The 26,400-nt window shown below is 36.6% G+C and overlaps 1 protein-coding gene across 1 annotated transcript in view; it reads right to left on the bottom strand.

The window, feature by feature from the left end:
- The window catches only part of DTHD1 (death domain containing 1), an 85,680-nt gene that overhangs the window by 39,306 nt on the left and 19,974 nt on the right, over positions 1-26,400 (bottom strand). Inside the window, exons 6-8 of the mRNA XM_010852408.1 lie at positions 16,381-16,545; positions 14,706-14,995; positions 5,059-5,303 (exon numbers count right to left, since the gene is read on the bottom strand). Of these exons, the coding sequence (XP_010850710.1) occupies positions 5,059-5,303; positions 14,706-14,995; positions 16,381-16,545 (700 nt within the window). The remainder of the gene's footprint in view (positions 1-5,058; positions 5,304-14,705; positions 14,996-16,380; positions 16,546-26,400) is intronic.

Below are 26,400 nucleotides of genomic sequence, written 5' to 3'. Positions count from 1 at the left end.
GCAATAAATGCTGGAGAGGGTGTGGAGAAAAGGGAACTCTCTTACACTGTTGGTGGGAATGCAATCTAGTACAGCCACTATGGAGAACAGTGTGGAGATTCCTTAAAAAACTGGAAATAGAACTGCCTTATGATCCAGCAATCCCACTGCTGGGCATACACACTGAGGAAACCAGAAGGGAAAGAGACACGTGTACCCCAATGTTCATCACAGCACTGTTTATAATAGCCAGGACATGGAAGCAACCTAGATGCCCATCAGCAGATGAATGGATAAGAAAGCAGTGGTACATATACACAATGAAGTATTACTCAGCCATTAAAAAGAATACATTTGAATCAGTTCTAATGAGATGGATGAAACTGGAACCTATTATACAGAGTGAAGTAAGCCAGAAAGAAAAACACCAATACAGTATACTAACGCATATATATGGAATTTAGAAAGATGATAACAATAACCCTGTGTACGAGACAGCAAAAGAGACACCGATGTATAGATCAGTCTTATGGACTCTGTGGGAGAGAGAGAGGGTGGGGAGATTTGGGAGAATGGCATTGAAACATGTATAATATCATGTATGAAATGAGTCGCCAGTCCAGGTTCGATGCACGGTACTGGATGCTTGGGGCTGGTGCACTGGGACGACCCAGAGGGAGGGTAGGGGAGGGAGGAGGGAGGAGGGTTCAGGATGGGGAACGCGGATATACCTTTGGCGGATTCATTTCGATATTTGGCAAAACTAATACAATATTGTAAAGTTTAAAAATAAAATTAAATTAAAAAAAAAAGGAATACATTTTTAACTCCATATCCAAAAGGTTATCATTTACAATGAAATCATTATAAATAAATTAATGAAATATTTTCTATTTTTGTACTAGGTTTTTGAAGTCCAGTGTGTATTTGACATTTATGGTACATCTCAGTTTGGAGAAGGAAATGGCAACCCACTCCAGTGTTCTTGCCTGGAGAATCCCATGGACAGAGAAGCCTGGTAGGCTGCGGTCCATGGGGTCGCACAGAGTCGGACACAACTGAAGTGACTTGGCAGCAGCAGCAGCAGTTTGAACTAGCCATATTTCAAGTGTTCCATGGAAAGATGTAGATAGTAGCTACCATTCCGGACAATGCAGTTTTAAGGCTTGTATTATCCTATATAACTCAGTATTTATCATAATGCCTAACTTAGCACATTTTCTATCTCAGAATTTCAATTAATATTTATAAAATTACTTACTTTAGTAATATATTTAAAGTAAATACAAAATCTTGTCCCATAGAAAACATGTTTCTGCTATTCATAACACAAGTAAAAATATAAAAACCATAAAAGTAGGAAAACTACTCAACTTTCTTTAAAGGATAAAAAATTTGTTCTTCCTCTGGAATGAAACATTTTTCACTTCTCATTAGAATATAGTTAAGTACAAGTCCTGGATCACTAAAAGAAATAGTATGTATAGCAATACCATCATTGACTTTTTGCTTCACAAGTTGAGGGGAACAATTCAGCCCTACTTTCCCAATACAAAGAAGAATTTTAGACAAAATTAATTAACTCTTTTTTTAATTGAAGTAAAATTGCTATGTTACATTATTTATGATTCAGGTGTATATTACCATTTGATGTTTGTATATGCTGCAAAGTGCACAAAACCAAAACTCTAGTTATCAATCATCACCATACAATTGACATTCTTCAACCATTTGCTCATTCCCAAAACCCCCTCCCCTCTGACTGGTAATCAACAATCTGTTATCTGTATCTATGAATTTATTTTTGTTTTGGTTTAATCATTTTTCGTTGTTGTTTTTTAGACTCCACATATGAGTAAAATCATATGGTATTTGTCTTTCTTTTGTCTAACTTATATTGCTTAGTCAATAATATAACTAAGTACCATAAAGTCAGGCCATGTCATTACACATGGAATATTTCATTCTTTTAATCCCTGAGTAGTATTCCATTGTATATATATACCAGATCTTCCTTTTCCATTCATCTATTGATGGACAGTTAGGTTGTATCCATAGCTTAGCTATTGTAAATAATACTGAAATGAGGATAGGGTACATATATCTTTTCAAATTAATATTTTTGTATACTTTGAATAAATACCCAGAAGTGGAATAGCTGAATCATATAGTAGCTTTTTCTTAATTTTTGAAGTATCTTTATGCTGATTTTCACAGTGGCTGGACCAATTTAGATTTCCATCAATTTACATTCCCACCATCCCCAAAGTGTACAAATGTTCCCTTTTTTCCACATCCTCTTTAACATTTGTTATTTCTTGTCTTTTTGACAATAATCATTCTATACGAGAAATTTGAGGTATATCTCTTTGCAGTGTTGAATCTCATTTCCCTAATAACTAGTGATCTTGAACATCTTTTCATATGCATATCAACCATCTGCATATCTTCTTAGGTAAAAGTCTTATTCCTGATCTTAGTGTAAATACTTTCAGTTTTTCACCATTTAGTGTGTTTGCTGTCGATTTGTCATGTATTGCATTTATTATGTTGAGGTACCTTTTCTCTATACCTATTTTGTTGATATTTTTTCATAAATTCTTTTTCTGCTTCTATTGAGATGATCATATGATTCTTATCATTTACTTTGAAATGTGGTATAACACATTGATTGATTTTCAAATATTGAACTATTCTTGCATTCCTGGGATAAATCCCACTTGATCCTGCTGTATGAGTCTATTGTTGGATTCAGTGTGCTAATATTTTGATGAGGATTTTTACATCTACATTTATTAAGGATACTAGCCTGTACTTTTCTCTTTTTTGGTGGTATCCTATTTGATTTTGGTATCAGGGTAATGTTGATTTCATGAATTGAGTTTAGGAACATTCCCTCCTTTTCAACATTTTGGAAGAGTTTGAAGGATAGTATTAAATATTTTTTTAAATTTTGGGGAGAATTCACCCCTAATGCTTTCTGATCCTAGACTATAGTTTGTTAAGAGATTTTTTTTATCACCATTTCAATATCCTTATAAGAAATCAATCTATTCAGATTTTCTTCATGATTAAGTATCTTCTATTCAGTATATTTATCCATGACTAAGTCTTAAAAGATAGTTTGTTTCTAGGAATTTATCCACTTCTTGTAGGTTGCCTAGTTTGCTGGTCTATAATTGTTTATAGTAGTTTCTTATGATATTTTTTATTTTTATGGTGTCAATTATAATTTATTCTTTAGATGTTACATTTATAAATATATATGCACCCAGTAGGGGAGCACTAGAATAAAGAAAGCAAATATTAGGGCTGACCTGAAGGGAGAAACTGACAGCAATACTTGGGAGCTTGGAGTCTTAGCCACTGGACTACCAGGGAAGTCCCACTTTAATATTACACTTACATCAATGGATACATCATCCATGCTGCTGCTGCTGCTGCTAAGTCACTTCAGTCGTGTCCGACTCTGTGCGACCCCATAGACGGCAGCCCACCAGGCTTCCCTGTCCCTGGGATTCTCCAGGCAAGAACACTAGAGTGGGTTGCCATTTCCTTCTCCACTGCATGAAAGTGAAAAGTGAAAGTGAAGTCGCTCAGTCGTGTCGGACTCTAGTGACCCCATGGACTGCAGCCTACCAGGCTCCTCCGTTCATGGGATTTTCCAGGCAAAAGTACTGGAGTGGGGTGCCATTGCCTGCTCTGACATCATCCATACAGAAAAATAATAATCAAACATCAGTTTTAAACAACACATCAAACCAAATGAACCTAATAGGTTAGATATACATATACAGAGAAAGAAAAAAGAAATATTCCATCTAAAGCAGCAGAATACACAGTTTTCTCAAGTGTACATGGGCCATTTCCACACACTTAGGTCACAAAACAAGTCTCCATAAATTTAAGGAAACCAAAATCCTGTCAAGCATCTTCTCCAAACAACAATGTCATGAAATTAAAAATCAACCATAAGAAAAAACAGAAAACCACCAAATTTGTGGAGATTGAACAATATGCTACTGAATAACCAGTAACCAACTAGAAATTCAAAGACACAAGCACAAAATACATAGGCAAATGAAAACAGAAATGTAAACACAAAAATCTATGCCAAAACAGTTCTAAGAAGAATGTTCATGATAATAAAACAGGCTTACTTCAGAAACAAGAAAAATCACAAATAAACAATTTAGTTTTGTACCTTAAAAAAAAATAGAAAAAGAAGAGCAAAAATGCCTGAAGTTAACAGAAGAGATGAAATAATAAAGATTAGAATGGAGATAGGGGCTTCCCTGGTGGCTCAGATAGTAAATAATCTGCCTGCAAGGCAGGAGACCTGGGTTCAGTTCTTGGGTTGGTACAATCCCCTGGAGAATGGAATGGTTACCCACTCCAGTACTCTTGCCTAGAGAATTCCATGGACAGAAGAGCCTGGCAGGCTCCAGTCCATGGGATCCCACAGAGTTGGACACAACTGAGTGATTAATACTTTTCCTTTTTTCAGAGTGGAAATAGATGAAATAGAGTCTGAAAAGACAGTATAATAGATCAATGAAACTAAGAGTTAGTTCTTTGAAAAGATAAACGAAATTGAAAAAACTTTAACTAGACTAACCAAGAGAAAAAGAACTCAAGTAAAATCAGAAATGAAAGAGTAATTAAGTCTTAAATGTGCAGGATTTGTTTATCCTGAATGTATTTCAAAACAATTTTTCTGCTCACCACACAATTTTTCAAAGTGTTGTGTTCCAAATATTTTCAATGTTTTTATAATTGATTTTTCTAGTTAATCAGATGCAGTTATAGAAATGAATGACATTTTTCAATAGTCATTAACAACATCCTGTCAGGATCAAACCAACTTGAATTGTTCCTAGAATAATGATGATATGAAAGAACTTTATTTCCTGATATGTATTCTATTACTCTTAAATTGGGGCTACTCACTCCTTCCTTGTCACCATTATTCCTAGCTTTCCTTTTAACCATAAGTATCCATATATCTGCAATATTGAATTTGTAGAGAATTACAGGAAATTAACAAAATATAGTAATTAGGGAGGCAAAATTACTCACCTTTGGTAATCTCAATGCTAATTTGCAAATTGGCAACTGATAATTGTTTTCATTAAATATAAGAGATTCATCCAAGTTGCAGACTATCTTTTCTTTAGGTACTTTATAAACTACAATGGCACCCTTATAATGAGGGCAGCTATAGTTTCCAAATTCATCCACTTCTTTGATTTGGAGTTCCAGTCTAGGTTTCCTTTGTAAATGAAAAATAAGCTTGTAGTCTTTCCCATAATCCTTCCCATTGCCTAAATAAAAGCAAAATGTATTTGTTACTGTTAATACATACCACAGATCTAACTTAATTTTTAAAAATTCAAATAATCATTCATTTTTTAAATTTATCTGTTGTGTGTAAATACTTCATATCGAAACATAACCTAGCAAAGCAGCACTAGACTGAGATTGTGTAAATTGCTAAAAGAATTCTCATCTATACTTGAACTACGTTCTCTCTGGCCACTTCTTCTAGATCTCATATCCTTGGTTCTTTTCTTTTTTTATGCATTTGTGGGAATCATCATTGATCTGATTTTCACTTTCTGTTACATTATGCTACAAGAAACCATTGGAAATATTTAGCTGTTTCTCTACTTAGAAAATTGTTTTCACTTCTTAACAATGACATTTTTTCCTTTCACTTAACTATCCATTTCATATTGCACACTATCATGACCTCACTATGGACATTCTAGAAATATATTCTCCTATATGGTAGCAACATGTAGCTTTTAAAATTAAAGTTGAAACTAAGATTAAAAATTCAATTCCTTAGGCATTGTAGCCACATTTCAAATGTTCAATAGCCACATCTGTCTGTAGCTACCTTATTGGAGAGTACATATATAAAACATATTCACCATGGCAGAAATACGGTGCTGTTCTAGAACTTCCAACTGTAATAGTTTCTAGATTTAATAGTTACTGAAATTTCTATTAAAACCTAGTGAATCCCCCCATACAAGCTATGTAAAAGTCTTCTCAACGATCCACTGAAAATAATGGAACTTTAGTGAACATAACATTTCACTCATAGGGGTTTTACAATGACTATCAGGCTATTTCACCTTCTTATTGGAATAGTAAAACAGACACAGTCACATTCCCTAAGGCAGGTGTGCATTACCCTTTACAAATTTAAAAGTAAGCTATAAAGTTGTAGTTATAATATGTTTCTGACATAAAGATCTAGATCCAAGTTCAGCTTCTAGTATTTATTTACATGGCAATATTTATCCAGTCCTTTCACATCTGAACTTCTTAGAGCCTTCACTTCCTTATCTTTAAAACAAGAAAAATAAAACTTACCTCCTAGGATTGTTCTGGGAATGAAATGAGATAATGTGTGGATAGAATGATTAGGAAAGGATGTGGCACATAATAAGAGCTCAGTAAACAAGAGCAAGACAACAAATGAGAAAAAACAGATGGGATTCTTACATTGTTTTGAATTTGTGTTTATGACAAAAACAACCCACTGGAATTTCTTTAAAAAATGTCAATATGAAGCTTTTATATCAGCAGCAACTTCCTGCTGCTCTGAGAGGCCTGAAAGTTGACTACTCCAAGATCTCTCTTTCTCTATCTACCTATCTCTATCTCAATCTACCTCGCTATCTCTCTGACTGGAAACTTCCAATCTTCCCAATGACATAAGAGTTCTTTGAGAGATGCAGATGACATCAATACTTTTCTCATTGTTGTGACTGCTAGAGGTCATTTTGGTGGCTTTCTAAAGCACAGTTATATCTAGAATTAGAATAACTCCAGGTTATGGAAGGTATAGCAGTATGTTCCTTTGCACAAGTCTGTGTTTTAGGGGCAACCTGGTTCGTTGAACAAAACAGATTCCTAAGACATTCTAAGATAAGCATGACTAGACTGATTTGCCTTAAAAGAATCACTCTGGTTAAAAAAAAAAAAATGGGGTAGGGGGGCGGAAAATTATTTGGAGTCACTGAAACTGAAATGCCATCTTGAAAATAATAAATTAGAGTTTCTGGATCACGGGGGAGGGGGGGGCAACCTAACAAACTCCTACTTCCATCCCTCTAGAGTACTAGCAAGGAAAACGTTGCAACTTTTGTCCCAGTAGAATATAATTTACTAAATTTCTATTTCCATCTCATGAATGGTGCTCCCTGCCAGGTACACAATTACTCATAAGCAATAATTTACATACATACATTGTATAAAGATTGAAGAACTTATCGACCTTTTATTGCCAGTTAATTAAAAAAAAAACTAAAGATCTAAAATGTAAATCTCTAAGAATCACATTTACATATGAAATAAGGATAAAATTATTGAGCATTTACTAGTAATAAATAACATTACCTTATTGTTCTATATAGAAAACATTATGTAGCTTTTTAAAGGTGGAATTTCACCATCACTAAGATATACTGCACTATATTTGGAAGACCCTTTGTCACAGTTTTAAAAAAAATAACAGAACCAAAAGAGGATGAGTAGCACAGAAAATTGCACTGTTTTATTTTTTTTCTCCCACTCTGTCATATTTAGAGAAGTAAAACCAAAAGTCATTCATTACATACCAAAATTATAAAAGCAATCATGAGTTGACATTTTGAGAACCTTTCTCTTTGTGCATATTATGTATACAGTTCCTAGTAGGAATAGTAGGGTAGTAACTATACAGTAAAAATTTATCATAGAAAGAAGAACAGGATTTATTTATATTTCGTATTACTAGATATTTCTTATAGCAATATATTTTCTCAATATTGGGTTTTGGAGTATTTTTCACTGAAAACATAGGAAGTACAAAGGTAGTAATATGTGCTTTTGCTTATAAAGGTAAGATGAGGAAGTAACAGGCTAGGGACGCGGAGAACCAGAAGACTCTCATGAAAACCACTGGCTTGGGGTATTTCTCTGTCCTAACACATCTCTACTAGTTATAGGTACTTTCACTGTAAGCATATTTGCTATAGACAAATAGGCTATAGCAAATAGTTATAGGCTCTTTCTCAGAGCCTTTTTCCACAAACTTTTTTGCCATATAACTCTCAGGCCATAGGGCTTCCCTAGTAGAGCAGCTGGTAAAGTATCCACCTGCAATGAAGGAGAGCCTGGTTCAATTCCTGGGTCAGGAAGTTCCCCTGGAGAAGGGATAGGCTACCCACTCCAGTATTCTTGGGCTTCCCTGGTGGCTCAGATGGTAAAGAATCCACCTGCAATGCAGAAGACCTGGGTTCAGTCCCAGGGTTTGATGGGCTACAGTCTAAGGGGTCATGAAGGGTTGGACACGACTGAGTGACTATGTACAGCACAGCATGTGTAATATCACAGATTTAGTGATCAGGCCACAAGACAATTTTGCTGTAAGAGATAAAATACCTGGTTAATAGGTTCATTTGACATATACAACCAAAAAATCATGACAGATGACAATGATTTACCCCATGAATTGTTTTTTTTGTTTTTTGTTTTTTTTTTTCTTTGAAACACTACATTGGGGTAGAAAGAGGCTGAGACCATGGGCCTGAGAGACCCAGAGTTGAACACATATTCCCTTATGGCTTATCTGGTAAAGAATCTGCCTGAAATGTGGGAGGCCTGGGTTGGGAAGATCCCCTGGAGAAGGGAAAGGCTACCCACTCCAGTATTCTGGCCTAGAGAATTCCATGGACTGTATAATGCATAGAGTGGCAAAGAGTCAAACGTGACTGAATGACTTTCACTTTCACTTTTCCCATAGAACTTTGGAACATGTATCAATGGACATGTGACAATATACCAAGGACAGACAGTATTTTTGCAGTGCTCCACAAAGCTCAGTTACAAATATGCATCCCAGTATTTGGAAACTGATACCTCTCTCAGTGATGGATGACATCTTAGTGAATAAAAAAATAAAAACAATGCTAAATAAATAAACAAGTAAAAATATATATATAAAAAAAATGAACAAATACTTAGAGACAAGTGCTTAGGTACAAGTCACAAAATAAATCAGTTATCTGTGCAGCATTGGCATGAAACTACACACATTTTAATTGTATTTAAATATTTTATATTTCACAATAAAGTCTTTATAATTTTGTTATTCGTTTCTCATGATTCATTAGGTGGTTTTGTTGTTGTTCAATCACTAAATCACATCCAACTCTTTGCAACCCAATGGACTGCAGCATGCCAGGTTTCCCTGTCCTTCACTATCTCCCAGAATTTGCTCAAACCCAAGTCCATTGTGTCAATGATGCCATCCAACCGTCTCATCCTCTGTCGCCCTCTTCTCCTGCCCTCAGTCTTTCCCAGGATCAGGGTCTTTTCCAACGAGTCGGCCCTTCACATCAGGTGGCCACATGTGATCTTCAGCTTTAGCATCAGTCCTTCCAATGAATATTCAGAATTGATTTCCTTAGGATCAACTGGTTTGATCTCCTTGCTGTACAAGGGAACTTCAAGAGTCATCTCCAGCACCACAGATTGGAAGCATCAATTTTTTGGCACTCAGCCTTCTTTATGATCCAACTCTCACATCCATACATGAGTACTAGAAAAACCATAGCTTTGACTTTGGAACTTTTGTCAGCAAATTGATGTCTCTGCTTTTTAACTTGCTTACTAGGTTTGTCATAGCTTTCCTTCCAAGGAGAAAGTGTCTTTTAACTTCATGACTGCAGTCACCATCTGCGATGATTTTGGAGTCCAAGAAAAAAAAGTCTGTCACCGTCTCCACTTTATTCTATTTGCCATGAAGTGATGGGACTGGATTCCATGATCTTTGTTTTTTGAATGTTGAATTTTAAGCCAGCTTTTTCACTCTCCTCTTTCACTTTCATCAAGAAGCTCTTTAGTTCCTCTTTGTTTTCTGCCTTTAGAGTAGTATCATCTGCATGTATGAGGTTGTTGATATTTCTCCCAGCAATCTTGATTCCTTCTTGTGATTCACCCAGCCTAGCATTTCACGTGATATACTCTGCATATAAGTTAAATAAGCAGGGTGACAATATACAGCCTTAATGTACTCCTTTCCCAATTTGGAACCAATCCATTGTTTCATGTCCGGTTCTAACTTTTGCTTCTTGATCTGCATACAGGTTTCTCAGGAGGCAAGCAAGGTGGTCTGGCTGAGAATCTTCCACAATTTGTTGTGATCCACACAATCAATGAAGCATATTTTTTTCTGGAATTTCTTGCTTTTTCTATGATCCAACACATATTGGCAATTTTATCTCTGGTTCTTCTGCCTTTTCTAAATCCAGTTTGTTCATCTGGAAGTTCTTGGTTCACGCAGTACTGAAGTCTAGCTTAAAAGATTTTGAGATTTACCTTGTTAGCATGTGAAATGAGGACCATTGTATGGTCATTTGAACATTTTTTGGCATTGCCCTTCTTTGGGATTGGAATGAAAACTGACCTTTTCCAGTCCTGTGGCTACTGCTGAGTTTTCCAAATTTTCTGATATATTATGTGCAGCACTTTAACAGCATTGTCTTTTAGGATTAGAAATAGCTCAGCTGGAATTCCATCACCTCCACTAGCTTTTAAAATTTGCTTTTAAATTTCCCTTTTTTATTTTTTGTCACTGTATCTTCTATGGCAAAATTGCGTTATGGTCAATAAGTTATTCAGTAAAAATGTTCACAGCAAAGATGTCTATGGCAAAAATGCCAGACATGATTTCCAATATGTTTGCCTCTAAACCTCCAGTATTCTTTGCTTGGTTCATTGCAATGGCTTATTAATTGATTTCCCTGCTGCTAACTTGCCTTACATCATCTAATTTCAACACAGATATAATCTGACCCAGATTGTGTGACAACCTTGTTGAAAATCCTTCAGGGCTCCCCATTTCACTTAGAATAAAAGGAAAAGTCCTTAAAATGCCCTTCAAGGCAGGAACAGTATCCATTTCATCTCCTCCAAGTCTCCTCTCCCTCCCTCTCATCCAGCCATCTCAGCCTTCTTGCTCTGCCTGGGACAGACTCTCCTGGGATAGGATCGTGGCTTGCTCTCTCATCTTTGAGTCTCTGCTGAAATGGTACTTTCTCAAAAAGATCTTCTCAGATGAGTCTATTTAAAATTACAAATCTGCCATTCTCTCTGAGACTTTCTATGTCCCTTCCCTGCTTTATTCTTCTTTAAGGAAGCTTCCATCTCATTAAGCTGTACATTTTATTTACTTATTTGCTTCTTCTATGTCTCTCTGCAGTAAAATACAATATAATAAAGGAAAGGAATTTTTGTTAAATGAATAAAAGGATGGCCATTTTAACACTCTAACACTTGTGTCTGGGAAAACTACTTCTCTAGGCCAAAGGGTATTTGGGGAAACTTGGACACACACAAACCTCTTTAGGGCATTACTTAGTGTTATGAGTGAGTTGTGCTAAGGCATCATTATGTACAATTCTCTCTGCCCCTTTCCCAGCATTTTATGAATTTTATGAACACTGGAGGCTCAGATGTGATACACTAGAAAGCTTAAGTGCTATATCAACATGTATAACCTAGAGAAAGAAAGCAGGTTCTAGCAGTGTCCAGAGGAATGCCAAAGGCCAATGTAAAGGGGAAATATGTCTAATTTTCTCTTAGAAGTAGAAATAATCTCCATGTAGCAAGATCCTCAATCAAAAGAATCATTATATTCCATGTAATGAATTTAGAGGGCTTCCTTGGTAGCCCGGACTTCCTGATCGCTCCAGCTGATAGCTCAGTTGGTAAAGAATCTGCTTGCAAAGCAGGAGACCCCAGTTTGATTCCTGGGAAGTATACGCTGAGAAGATCCCACTCCAGTATTCTTGGACTTCCCTGGTGGCTCAGATGGTAAAGAATCTATCTGCGATGCAGGAGACCTGGGTTCAATCCCTGGGTTGGGAAGATCCCCTGGAGAAGGTTATGACCGCTCATTCCAGTATTCTGGACTGGAGAATTCCATAGACTATATAGTCCATGGGGTCACAAAGTCCATGGAATCAGACATGACTGAATGTCCAACTATGTAATGAATTTAGAGATTTTGATATTTCTCAGAGAGAAGCCATCTAAATTTATTAAAGTTTTAAATACTTTTAATCACACAATACTATAATGTTGAGTTTATCCCCAAGGTTTTATCTTCATTCTTTGAACAAATACTTCGTATAGCTTTTAGGTACCATTCTAGGTGCTGGGAATTGAATAGTCCTCCCTAATTAAAGAGACAGTCCTCTCTTGGGACTGTAGTCACAGACACTGATGTTGATCAAGCAATTAAAAAATAAATAGAAGATGAAATCTATGGCCATTTCCAATGAGAGTTACATAGAAATCTGAAAAAGTAAAATACAAACTGCTATAATCAGGAAAGACAGGAAAGGCTTCTCTGAACATGATCATTATAATGAGATATGAAAATATAGTAGGAGACAACTGCAGAAGCCCGTGGGGATAGGTCAAGAGATGGACCCCCAGGCAGACAACCTCTGGCTGTTTGTATTTGAGATTCACAGAGGCTACCACAGGCCCTGATGAAAGGATGAGGTAACAATTCTGTGTTTTGTTTTGTTTTTTTTTTTATTGGAGCATAGTTTATTTAAGATGTTGTGTTACTTTCTGCCATACAACAAAGGGAATCAAACAGAGGTATCAGTTTTTTGCTGAGGGTCTTGCTCCTCTTAGATTGTACTGGGGGCTTATATGTTATACACTAGAAAGATGGATGGAGAAAATCCAGTGAAGCTCCATGTCTGAATATACATCTCTAAAAAAGGCGAAGCAGGAAGGATCCTGGCATTCTGCCTGGTGCATTTTCCCTGACTGAAGAGGAGTATTCCATTCCTATATTGAGGAACTGTGAACACACTGGCTGTCTCCAGGCACTTTTATTTTAGTGTATGCTCTTCACTCCCCCTTATAGATGACAGTACACTTCACCCCTGCCTATGAGAATCACAGTAACTCTCCTGTTTAGGGCAGGAAGTAAACACAGCTGCTGTCCCAAGTATTACAGGAAGTCTTCTGCATCATTAGTTTGGGTGAGACACTTCCAGGTTTTGACTGTATCTTAGAGAGATTGTCCCAGGGTGGTTTCTTCCCTGGAAGCCAAGTAGGAGGGATGTCTTTCACCCTTCCTTCCTTTCCTCCTCTCCTTTCCCTTCCCCTTTTTCTGATATTGTGTCACTTACTCCCTAGGTCCTGACAGCTGGCTCAGATGGCTGAGGCAATGTCTGTGACAGTGGAAGAGATACTTCAAATTGGGATACTTTGAATCTCACTTATTTCTGAGAAACCAAAAAAGGTCAGCTGAAGCTTTAAGCCACATCATTTTGGAAACAACAAAGAGCAAAGAGCCAGTGGAGCTAGGAGTAATTTTCAAAATTAGAAAACAGAAACCATTAAAAAATCAATGGGATCTATATTAATTTATAAATAGAGAATATTACTTTAAGTCAAGTCTATAATGAGCCAGAAATCCCCACAAAACCCATTTCTGAATTTCCCCCCACACCTCCTCCTTTACATGCACACTGTTAGATCTTATTCTACCTCAAGGAAGGGAGTTAGAAAGGGAAAGTAGTCTTTTTCATAAAAATAAATGCCTGTGATGGCAGCACCCCCAAAGATCTTTTCTTCCCTTCTCTCACACAACTGTTTTCTCTCTGTTCTTTTTGCTTACTATTTTTTTAATCTCTTTTTAGCTTTTCTACCTCAGTCATTTCCTTACTTCTCCCACCTCTCCTGTCACTTCTCATAGTCATTCACCTTGTTTTCCTTGGCATCATATATTCATTCATTTACTATGTATTTATTGAAAGCCCTTGAAGTGCCAGGAACTACTCTGGTCTCAGGGATGCATAGCAAGAAAGACACAGTCACTGCCCTCATGGAATCTACATTCTAGTCAAGAACTTAAGTATAGGAATGAAAAGTATAAGAACAAAAAAATAATTTCAAGTTGTGGTAAGATTTGTAATAGAAATAAAAGATCACTAGATAAATGTAAAGATAAGAGGTAAGCAGGGGTATGTCATCTGGATTTGAGGTTCATAGCAACTTTTGAACCCTTTTTGAGTGTGGTGAAACTTACTGACTCTTTCTCAGTGTAGACTTTTAGGTATACAAAATAAAAGAAATGGAATTATAAATAAGGCAATTATACTGAAACATATTTCTATCCATACATCTCTTGGGAGTACACTGACCCTAGATCAGATTCTTTGCAGAACAACATAAAGAGTTTTGATATTGTTTGAAGTAGAATAGGAGGTAATTATAAAGTTTTAACTGGGGGCAGTAATAAAGTATGATTTATAATTTTAAAAGATCACTGCTGTTACTGTATGGAAATACATTTTGTTTCACATGGCTAATAGTAGAAGCAAAGGAATATTTAGAAAGCAACTACATTGGTGTTGGAAAGATGATCCTAGCATAGTCTCAGCTAGAGCAGTTATGGAGAGAAGACTATTTCCAGAAGAGTGTCACTTAGAGTAGGCCCATAAGGGAACATGCATGCCCTAAAAAAGAGAAGAAACAGACTGGAAAGAAAGACATAAATAAGTCCTTGTCCTTTTCCTACTTTTCCAAAGCCTTCCCTCAGTCCTTTGAAGACTCTTTTGAAGCACCTTTAGGGAACTCCATCTGAAGCACATGGCTGATAGCCCACAGTATATACAAAACAATTTCATGATACTTACTTGAAGCAAATATATTTCCAGTAAATCGTAAAAGAAGCAGTTCTCCTTCTTTCACTTGGAAATGGCGAGATGGTTCTGGAGGACCACTAGAAGCTTCTGAGCGCAAGTTCCCAAGCACCTGGTATAAATCTTTAGAAGGCACCACTAAAATAACAATTCTATGTGGGTTGTCTTTCTGGTAATAAAGTATAACACAGGCAGTGGTGCTGAACATGGCTTCCTCCAAAGACTTCACAAAGGAAACCAAATGGCCGTTGTCCACACTGGAAGAAGAGTGAAGCACGATAAACCTGCAGAGAGGTAAAGAGGAGACCTGAGGGAAAACAACCGGTCTCAAAAATATCACAAATAACTAATCACACCTCCGAAAGGCCATGATAAACCAAACCTCCTTTAAAAATCAAGCATTCTAAAGACTGATTAAATCCATTAATGGAATGAATTTGAATGAATGACTTGAATGAAACTCTTGGCAGTCAGGAAACCAGCTTAAATCAAGCTAAATCTAAAACAGATGCCCATAAACAAAGAAATCATCAGGTTAGCTCTACCTATGGCAGCATATTTTAAATTACATTTTACCTAGCATTACCAAAGAGTACTCCTTCAAAAAGAGAGAGAGAATCAAGATAATCCATTTATTATCAACAATATCCTAATATCAATAGGATAAAAATATACATCATATTCAGTGGGGATAGAAATATTCATCTCATCACTGTGTGATAAGGGTTGTTATAGTGTACCCCGAATGATTTGAATTGTGTCACCTCCACCCAACTTCTGCATTGGAGGCCGAATCCCCAATACCTCAGAATGTGGCTTTCTTGGAGGTATGTTCTTAACAGAGGTAATCAAATCAGTGTGAGGTCATTAAAGAGCCCCCTCCCCCAGCACAGCCCCACATCCACAAAGACTAACTGATGAAAGAGTGTGAAGCCAGTCTCCTTGGTACTCACATCAGGGCTCTCCTGAGGTGTCAGGCTGAGGTCAAACCTCAACTTAAGCCATAGTTTCTCCCATTTCTTCCCTTGCCCCTATCTGTTTTTCTCATTCCTCAACAGGAGTCCGCTGGAAGCCTTCTCTCAATCTATCACCTGCATTCTCATTTTAGACTCTTTCTAGGGAAACTGACCCACAACAATTGTAGATGTAACTCTTCCTTTGTAAGGTAAAGGTTGTCTTTGGACATGTAATGGCCCTCTCTTTATGAGTGTCTACTTCTCATGAACCTTTAAATGTCTGAAACCCTTAGAGTAATGAGCTGTCTAGAAAACATGGAAATGAGAAAGCAAAATGAGGACACAGAAATAACAAATTCAGTTAATACATACGTAGGAGATGAGCATAATAAGAACAGTTAATTACTATCTCCATGGAATTTCAGAAATGAAGGCACTATTTTAGAACTATTTTGGAGTTAGAAGAAAGCTGTAAAAATAAATCTAAGTTAAGACTTGTTTCCAACAGCACTTATTAAACTATCATGAATGAAATTACAGATAGTGTATTCATGTCAGATCTAGTTTGCATTTTAAACACACCCTAAAGGACTATTCATATTTCTATCTGAGAAATAAAAAAAATCGAATCCTATGATTCTACTTCTATAAACATCAATTACAAGCCATCAGAATAGAATATCATCAACATTTATTGTTTACTATTGTATTACCTCTCTAGATGTTCACACAATTCAAATGACATCAGGCCACTCTGCACAGATCTCACCACGACATCATCAAGCACAAACCAACCACTCTCCCGGCTTCTGAATCCCAATAATTTCAAAGATTCGCAAGCATTGTTTCTGGGTTTTCTTATGGAAGTGCTTTTTGTCCTATATTGCAGTAGCAGAAGAGAAATTTGTAAGGTTTGTGTAGCATAAATCATAATTAATTAATTCATTCTTTCATTAAGTGAACTATCCAATAACAGTTCTTTAAGTATATGTTGTGTGCCAGTCATTATACCATGCATCAAGAACACAAAGGTAAGAAATATTTTGCCCTTGCTCAGTAGAAGCTCACAGTATTAATCACAGGACAAGGTGATCTGTGTAGTAATGAAGGGAATGTATGAGACGGTTTAACAGCAGAAGGAGAGCTTGCAAAGTGACAATGCTAATATTCAAGATGAGCCTTGGAGAATGAGAAGCATTTTGCTCCCGGTCAAAGAGTTAAGGGAATATCCCAAGACAGTAAACTCACTGATGTAAACCAATATTTTAGGATAGCCAAGACTCATGATATAGCACCATAAATTCTGGAGCAATGCTACCTACTTCCAAATTCTGGATGGCTCTGCCTTGACCTCCCTATATCTCAGTCTTCTCATCTGCAATATGAGTGTAATGATACTATCAACCTTGTAGGATTAAATGAGTTACAGTTTGTAAAGCACATAAAATTGTATAAGCGTAAATGGTATCGATATTCTCATCCTAATTCCTACAGTAGGCATGGCCAATTAGCTTTCTTGTACAGTTCTCCTTCTTGCTAACCTGCCCCACCTTAAAGCCTTAAAAGAGGCAGTTGTATGTATTACGTGATACTTTCCCCCAACCAGAGCTGATTTCGCTAACAGTGGATCAATTTCCAACACCTAACAAATTTGATTCCTGTCTTTGAAATTTAACTAATAAAGAGGCCCAGATATTGTATTATAAATTGCTGCCCTTTGGTTGTAGTGCCCTGGGCTATGAAAATGAGTAAGCAGAGAGATTATTAAGAAAGAAATGCCAGTTTCATCCACCTCATTAGAACTGATTCAAATGTTTTCTTTTTAATGGCTGAGTAATACTCCATTGTGTATATGTACCACTGCTTTCTTATCCATTCATCTGCTGATGGACATCTAGGTTGCTTCCATGTCCTGGCTATTATAAACAGTGCTGCGATGAACATTGGGATACACGTGTCTCTTTCCCTTCTGGTTTCCTCAGTGTGTATGCCCAGCAGTGGGATTGCTGGATTATAAGGCAATTCTATTTCCAGTTTTTTAAGGAATCTCCATACTGTTCTCCATAGTGGCTGTACTAGATTGCATTCCCACCAACAGTGTAAGAGAGTTCCCTTTTCTCCACACCCTCTCCAGCATTTATTATTTGTAGACTTCTGGATCGCAGCCATTCTGACTGGCATGAAATGGTACCTCATAGTGGTTTTGACTTGCATTTCTCTGATAATGAGTGATGTTGAGCATCTTTTCATGTGTTTGTTAGCCCTCTGTATGTCTTCTTTGTAGAAATGTCTATTTAGTTCTTTGGCCCATTTTTTGATTGCATCATTTATTTTTCTGGAGTTGAGCTGTAGGAGTTGCTTGTATATTTTTGAGATTAGTTGTTTGTCAGTTGCTTCATTTGCTATTATTTTCTCCCATTCTGAAGGCTGTCTTTTCACCTTGATAATAGTTTCCTTTGTTGTGCAGAAGCTTTTAAGTTTAATTAGGTCCCATTTGTTTATTTTTGCTTTTATTTCCAATATTCTGGGAGGTGGGTCATAGAGGATCCTGCTGTGATGTATGTCAGAGAGTGTTTTGCCTATGTTCTCCTCTAGGAGTTTTATAGTTTCTGGTCTTACATTTAGATCTTTAATCCATTTTGAGTTCAGGGTGGGGAACACATGTATACCTGTGGCAGATTCATTTTGATATTTGGCAAAACTAATACAATTATGTAAAGTTTAAAAATAAAATAAAAATTAAAAAAAAAAAAGGAAAAGGAAAAATTCCAGTACATTGAAAAAAAAGAAAGAAATAAATGCCAGAGCAGATGTGAAGAAAGAAACGGAAAAACAATAAACAAAAAAACAAGATTAAATAATGTAGGCTTAGAGATGGAGAAAGCAGAGATTAAGTATTGAAGCCTTACAGTAAGTTCTTCTTTTCTTAAATTCATTGAAATAGATACCGGTTCCTCACAATTAATGAAAGAAAATTCCTTGATACTGAATATCTTGCTGGAAAAAGAAAAACAAAACCTGATCTAATGATGCTACATCCCATAAGAGGATAGAACAACTCTAGCTAAGTACTTAACAATGAAGACAGGGGGCTTCCCTGATGGCTCAGTGGTAAAGAAATTACCTGCCAATGCAGGAGATACGGGCTCGTTCCCCTGATCCAGGAAGATACTACGTACAGTGGAGCAACTAAGTCCGAGTGCCGCAATTATTGAGCCTGTACTCTAGAGCCCAGGAGCTGCAAATACTGAACCTACCTGCTGAAGCCGTATGCCCTAGAGCCCGTGCTCCACGAGAGACGCCTGCACACCACAACTACAGAGTAGCTCCAGCTACCCACAACCACATAAACAGCCTACCCAGCAACAAAGACCCAGCACAGCCAAATATAAATAAGTGAAACTACATTTTAAAAACTTAAAAGAATTAAGACAAGGACTTCCCTGTAGGTCTAGTGGTTAAGACTCCTCACTTCCATGACAAGGGATGTGGGTTTGATCCTTGCTCAGGGAACTAAGATCCCACATGCCATACTATGGGGCCAAAAAAGTTAAAACAAAAAGAAAAGAAAGAAGAAAAGAAAACAAACAAAAAGAATGAATATGTAAACGTGAATCTCCCATCTTCATTTGTGAATAGAATTAGTTATGTGTTTAAAACCACTTTAGTTTCACAGGTTGAGCTATCTTATGAACTGGAATGAGGAACTGAACTATGTTTAAAATGTCTACCCTTAAAAATTTAGACTATGTTGATCAACCCAGATTAAAAGCAAGAGGATAGGGGAAAATATAAGTTTTTAGCTTTTGGCTTATAACCACAAATATGGTAAATTTTTAACACTTGGAAGTTAATGATCTATTAACACAGGAAGATATACTCATACTGAATCCAGAATTTTGGTCATTTACTATACATTGACTTCATTATGTGTAATATTAATTTTTTCTGATAAAAAACTACTTTTTCCCTGCTAATAGCCTAAGTTTTCTGTGAAAATCTACATGTTATCCACTGTGGTGGGGCTGACCCTACCCCCAGGTCTGGGTGGGTGTTTGATTTGAGCCATATAGTACATGTGGCATTCGTCAGTGCTATCTGCCAAAATACCCGATTTCTGCACATTCTGAGCACATGATAGAAATGTACTTCCTTGTCCCCTGTGGTTGAGTGGGGCTATGTGACCAGTTCTGGTTAATAAATATTGAGAAATGTCATTTTGTCATTTTCAGGCTAAGTATTTAACTGCTAGTTTAAGTGTATCTAAGGCTCTTTTTTCTGCTACCATGACAGCAACAAAACAATGACTGCCCTTCAACTTAAGTCTGGGAGAGAGATGACCAAGAGGCAGCCTGTCTTTGATGAATCAGGTTTTTGTCATCATGTCATAAACTAGGCGAGCCTGCCTTGTATAGCACGTCTTCCTTTTGGTTTCAGTGATCTATTTAGTGATGGGTTTGTGACAGATTTGGAGTAAGAATAAGACCCAGGGCTTTTACGTATAGTCATGGCGAAAGGAAGATTCTTCTTTTCTACTGAACTTGGAGTTTTGAAGATGTAGAAATATCTCCAGCATGAGAAATATGTCAAAGAATGTCTGGCACAGAGAAAGGCAGAAAAAGCAGAAATACTTAAAAATAATATTTTAATATTATTCTTTATGGCTCAAGTGAAATATTAAAATAAAAGTATCCCTAGATTTGTAATTTACATGGACTAAAGGATTCCCTGTTGAGTTTGTTTTTCTATCACTTAAAGTAAAAAAAGTCCTTAATGATATGAAGATCAAATTTAGACTATTTTTTTTCCATTGAGATACAATATACATATAACTTTATGTGAGTTTGACATGTGCAATGTGATGATTTGATACTTGTATATATTGACAAGTAGTGCCATAATTAGGTTAGTTAGTACATCTATCACTTAAAATTTAGTCTTTAATATGATAATAGACACAACTTGTATTGAAATTAAATAATTTGATGACATCCTTATTTATTCCAGATGTTCTTAACAACTCTGCAATTAAACTCTTTATTTTATGATACCATCAGCAAACTTTGACAAGTGGTATTACCTGGCAGTGAATAGCCCTTGATCAGACTCCACAAAAGATGAGATTTTGATATACTAATAGTTCCATAAAACATAATCAACCTTTATTAAATCAACTTGTTTATTCAAGAACAGCTGACTTTGCTATTTCTTGAGTTCAAGACTCTTTCCATGTCCAAAATTTCAGGCATTGAGGGAATTATGTTTGGCCTGTTTGAGGTCAAATATTCAATTATACTGAACACTGAAGAACATGAAAACTTCTATGAGCTCCACATGGATGGAAAAGACAATTTCTAGAATTTCTGGTATAATTATCTAAAAATAAAGTAGAAGGATACACAAACCAGCACATATCCACCCTAGGCTGCTTTTTTCAAGTCTTACAGTGTACTGATAACATAATTCCCAGACACATGCCTTAGTGCCACACAATTAAAGATTTTTCTCCAAGATAAAAAGATCTGTTCCAAAGTACCTCAATATTTTGTCTTTGCAAATAGACAATACAGGGGACTTTTCAAGGATAATTTCTTTTGTTTATTAAACTATATTTTTAGTGCAGTTTTAGATTCATAGTAAAAAGGAGAGGAAGGTGCAGAGATTTCCCATATATCACCTACTCCCACAAATGCATAACTTCTTCCATTTATCCCCATTCCCCACCAGAGTGGTATGTTTACTATAATTGATGAACTTGCATTGGCATAGCATAGCCACCCAAAGTCCTTAATTTCATTAGAGTTCACTCTTTGTGTTGCACTGAATGGCTAACAATTAAACAATCTGGCAGTTAGAAAGTGAAAGTGAAAGTCATTCAGTCTGTCCAACTCTTTGTGACCCCATGCACTATACAGTCCATGGAAATCTCCAGGCCAGAATACTGGAGTGAGTAGCCTTTCCCTTCTCCAGCAGATCTTTCCAACCCAGGGATTGAACCCAGGTCTCCCACATCACAGGCGGGTTCTTTACCAGCTGAGCCACCAAGGAAGCCCAGAAATACTGAAGTGGATAGCCTATCCCTTCTCCAGCAGACCTTCCCAACTGAGAAATTGAACCAGGGTCTCCTGAATTGCAGGCGGATTCTTAACCAGGTAAGCTATCAGGGAAGCCCTAAGTGTTTCAAAGGAGAGGAATGTTCTGACAATGAACATGCCCAGGAATCTTCCTTAGAGGACGCATCCAATTCTAGTTTCCCCTACAGAAACCCTAGAAATGGAAATGGCAACCCACTCCATTATTTTTGCCTGGAGAATTTCATGGACAGATGAGCCTGGAGGGCTACAGTCCATGAGATCGAAAGAATAGGACATGACTGAGTGACTAACACTTCAGTGGATTTGGACAAATACGTATTGACACATACCCATCATTATAGTATTGTACAGAGTGATTTAGGTTTTTACCAACCTAAAAAGTCTTTGTACTGTGCCTGTTCATTTGTCTCCAATGCCAAACTCCTATAACTATGATATTTTACTGTCTTCATGGTTTTCCCGTTTCCAAAATGCTGTATAGTGTGTATCAAACAGTAGGTAGCCTTTTCAGATTGGCTTCTTTCACTTAGCAGTACGCATTTAAGGTGCCTCCATGTCTTTCTGTGGCTTGTTAGCTCATTTATTTTTGGTGCTGAATAATATTCTATTGTGTGGGTGTTATTTATTCATTCACCTGCTGAAGAACATCTTGCTTGCTACCAAGTTTTGACAGATAAGAATAAAGCTGCTATAACACCTGTGTGTATACATTTTTAACTCCTTTGGGGGAAATATCAAGGAGTGCTATTGCTGGATCATATGGTGGGATTATATTTAGTTTTGTAAGAAATCAACAAACTATCTTCTAAAGTGTACCATTTTGCATTCCCACCAGCAACGAATGAGAATTCCTGTTTTGCCCCATCTTCACCAGCATTTGAAGTTGTCAGTGTCCCAGATTTGGGTCATTCTAATAGGTATGTAGTAATATCTACATATGTTAGAGTGTTATGTTAATACTTAGATGTTATAAGTGTTATGTTAACACTTATATGTTATAAGTGTTATAAGTGAGTCTCACTTATATGATATAGATCATCTTTTAAAATTCTTATTTGGCAACTGTACATTGTCTTTGGTGAGGTATCTATTAAAGTTTTTGGCCTATTTTTGAATCAGGTCTTTGTTTTCTTATTGTGGGTTTTAGGACTTATTTATGAATTTTGGATATCAGTCCTTTATCAGATGTACCTTTTGCAAATATTTTCTCCCAGTTTGTGGCTCATCTTCTTACTCACTTGGCATTTTTTGCCCAGTGTAGAAGTTTCTAACTTTATGTTCCAACAATATCAATTATTTTTTTCACAGACTATACCTTTGATGTTTTATCGAAGAAGTCATCGCCTTACACAAGATCATTTAGATTTTCACCTGTGTTATCTTCTAGGAGTTTTGTATGCTGTTGTGTTTCATATTTATGTTTACATGCTACTATTTTGGATTAACTTTTGTAAAGGGTATAATATTTGTATCTAGATTCATTCTTTTTGCATGTGAATGTTCACTTGTTCCAACTCTATTTGTTGAAGAGACTGACTTGGCTCCATTGTATTGCCTTTTTCCCTTCGTCAAAGATCAGTTGGTTGTATTTTCTGGGTTCTCTATTCTGTTCTATTGGTCTATGTGTCAATTCTTAAGTGGTCACTACCACACTGTCTTGATCACTGTAGCTTTATAGTTCACCTTGAAGTCAGGGAGGGTCAGTCCTCCAATGTTGATCTTCCTTAATACAGTGAGTCCCTTATATATGAATGAGTTCTGTTCTAAGAGAGAGTTTATAAGTCCACTTTGTTCATAAGTCCAACAAAGTTAGCCTAGGTACCCAACTAACAAGATTAGCTATATAGTACTATGCTGTAATAGGTTTAATATATTTTTCACACAAAAAATAAAGGAATCATTTTTAATCATGAAGTACCTTGAAAAGTACTGTAGTATATTACAATAGCTTGCACACAGGGGTTGACATCTAGTAAAGAAGCAAAACAAGTTACTGACTAGAGGAATGAGAAGAAGTGAGAGATGGTAGAGCTGAAGGATCATCAGCAATAGGAGATGGGGGCCAAGCTGCAATTTCACTCATGCCTGACATTGATGGCACAGGTTCTGGTTTCTTGCTGGATTAAATTCTATCTACCCTCTTGGAAAAAAAAAATCCAGTGATGTCTGGGTAGTAGCTCTTTTTTTCTTGTCATAGATGACAGGGTGGCTTTGGATTGCATTCTGCAATGGCTGCTGCAACCTTCATGTAACATTCTATATCTGGGTCCTGTCCCTCAAGAATAAACAGTACCTCCTCAAATAAAGAAAATCTCCTTGCCATTTCCTGTGTCACGAATCTCTTTGGTTTTTCAGTTACTCCTTTTTCCTTTGGTTTCTCTTTGTTCTTTCTCTGTTGCACATTCGCTGTCACATCCATATTAAAAACCTCCTTAGGTAAATGAAAGCATTAGCTGCTCAGTTGTGTCTGAATCTTTGCAGCTTTATGGACTATAGCCTACCAGGCTTCTCTGTTCATGGGATTCTCCAGACAAAAATATTGGAGCGGGTTGCCATTTCCTTCTCCAGGGGATCTTCCTAACTCAGGGATTGAACCCAGGTCTCCTGAATTGCAGGCAGATTCTTTACCATCTGAGCTACCAGGGAATACTAAGTAAATACTTGCTTTCATCAATAATTTCTCAAAGTATTTCAGGAAACTCCCAGGCAGCATTAAGCTAAGTGGGACTTGATGCTGATCCAGGTGGTGCTAGTGGTAAAGAACTCACCTGCTGATGCAGGAGACATAAGAAACACTGGTTTGATCCCTGGGTCAGGAAGATCCCCTGGGTTAGGGCATGACAACCCACTCCAGTATTCTTGCCTGGAGAACTGCAAGGACAGAGGAGCCAGGCGGGCTACAGTCTGTAGGGTCACAAAGAGTCAGACATGACTGAAGCAATTTAGCATGCATGCATTCACACACTGAGAGGTTTCTCCATTTCCTCTATCACTTTTCCATGCTTCTTAAATAGTATTGCCAACATCATTGACATCATCAGCACAGCAGACTTCACACGTTCTATAATCTTCACAAGTCTTTCTTCTTTAGAATCATACCAGAACAATTCATGTTATAAGAACAAGGGATGTCTGTCATCTTTTCGCCTCGCTCCACTCTCTCAATTATTTTCACTTTTGTTTCCATCGGTATCTCTTGGCACTTCTTAGCAGTACCAACTGTATCACCACTGCTTTTACTCTTTTTTCCATACATCCTGGACTTGAAATAAAGATACTGTTCTACTGAATACTCCATAGAACAATAAAGTACACAAAATCATAGCCACTTGTAGAGAATGCATACACATGATGATGTATGCCAGACATGTGAACTAACTTACATGGTTGGGCATGCAGACACATGTTCACATCTTTGAAAGTTCACAACTTGCACATAAGGAGACTTACTGTATTATGTTGGCCAGTCTGAGTGATATTTTATTTTTGATTTGGAAAATTAAATTCTTACTTGACTTTCCAATCCACATACCAAAGCTATATAGTATTTAGGAATAAGCCTAATAAAATGTATACAGTATATGTGTGGAGACTTTTTGGCAATGCTTCATTGAAAGACATTGGAAAACAACACAAATTGAAGCATATATTACAGGTAATAGATTTAAAGATACAATATACTAAAGATGTCATCTTTCTCCAAACTGACCCATATGTCAGAGGCAATTACCAGCAAAACCCCAACAGTTTGTTTTTGTGGACCTTAACAAATTCTATTTTATATGAGTGGAAAAATTTCAAGGAAAACAAACCAAAAAAATATCTGGATAAGAATAATATGATATGGCTTACCTATCAGGGATCAACTTATTATAAAGCCTTAAAAGTTATGACAGTGTTAGATTAGCTCAAAACTATACAACAAGACTGACCAGTGGAACAGTTCAGAAGAAAATCTGTTATATGACAGAGGAGGCTTCACAGATTGTTAGGGAAAGAAATAACCATTCAATAAATCATGCTGTCTATCCACATAAAAACAATATATGAATTTTTACCTCACATTGTATGTAAAAGTCAATTTCAGATGGATTGAAGACTTACATGAAATCCAAACCTTTAAAATTATAAGATAATAAAGAAGAACACTTTTATAATTTAGGAGATAGAAGTATTTTAGGACTGGGACAAAAAACACTGATAATAAAAGAAATATATGATAAATTAGTCACATAACTATAAAACTACAGGCCACAAATTGACAAAAGTTAGCACCGAGACCATTAAAAATTTACAAATCAATGTAAAAAGTTCAAAAATGAGCAAGAAATTAACAGTCAAAGTACCGCACAATTGCATTTATCTCACATGCTAGTAAAGTAATGCTCAAAATTCTCCAAGCCAGGCTTCAGCAATATGTGAACCGTGAACTTCCTGATGTTCAAGCTGGTTTTACAAAAGGCAGAGGAACCAGAGATCAAATTGCCAACATCCGCTGGATCATCAAAAAAGCAAGAGAGTTTCAGAAAAACATCTATTTCTGCTTTATTGACTATGCCAAAGCCTTTGATTGTGTGGATCACTTTAAACTGTGGAAAATTCTGAAAGAGATGGGAATACCAGACCACCTGATCTTCC

The sequence above is a fragment of the Bison bison genome, unplaced genomic scaffold (assembly GCF_000754665.1).
Source record: "Bison bison bison isolate TAMUID 2011002044 unplaced genomic scaffold, Bison_UMD1.0 scf7180017864310, whole genome shotgun sequence".
Taxonomy (NCBI): domain Eukaryota; kingdom Metazoa; phylum Chordata; class Mammalia; order Artiodactyla; family Bovidae; genus Bison; species Bison bison.
The sequence above is the reverse complement of the archived record's forward strand: the minus strand, read 5'-3'. Positions and strand labels throughout refer to the sequence as shown.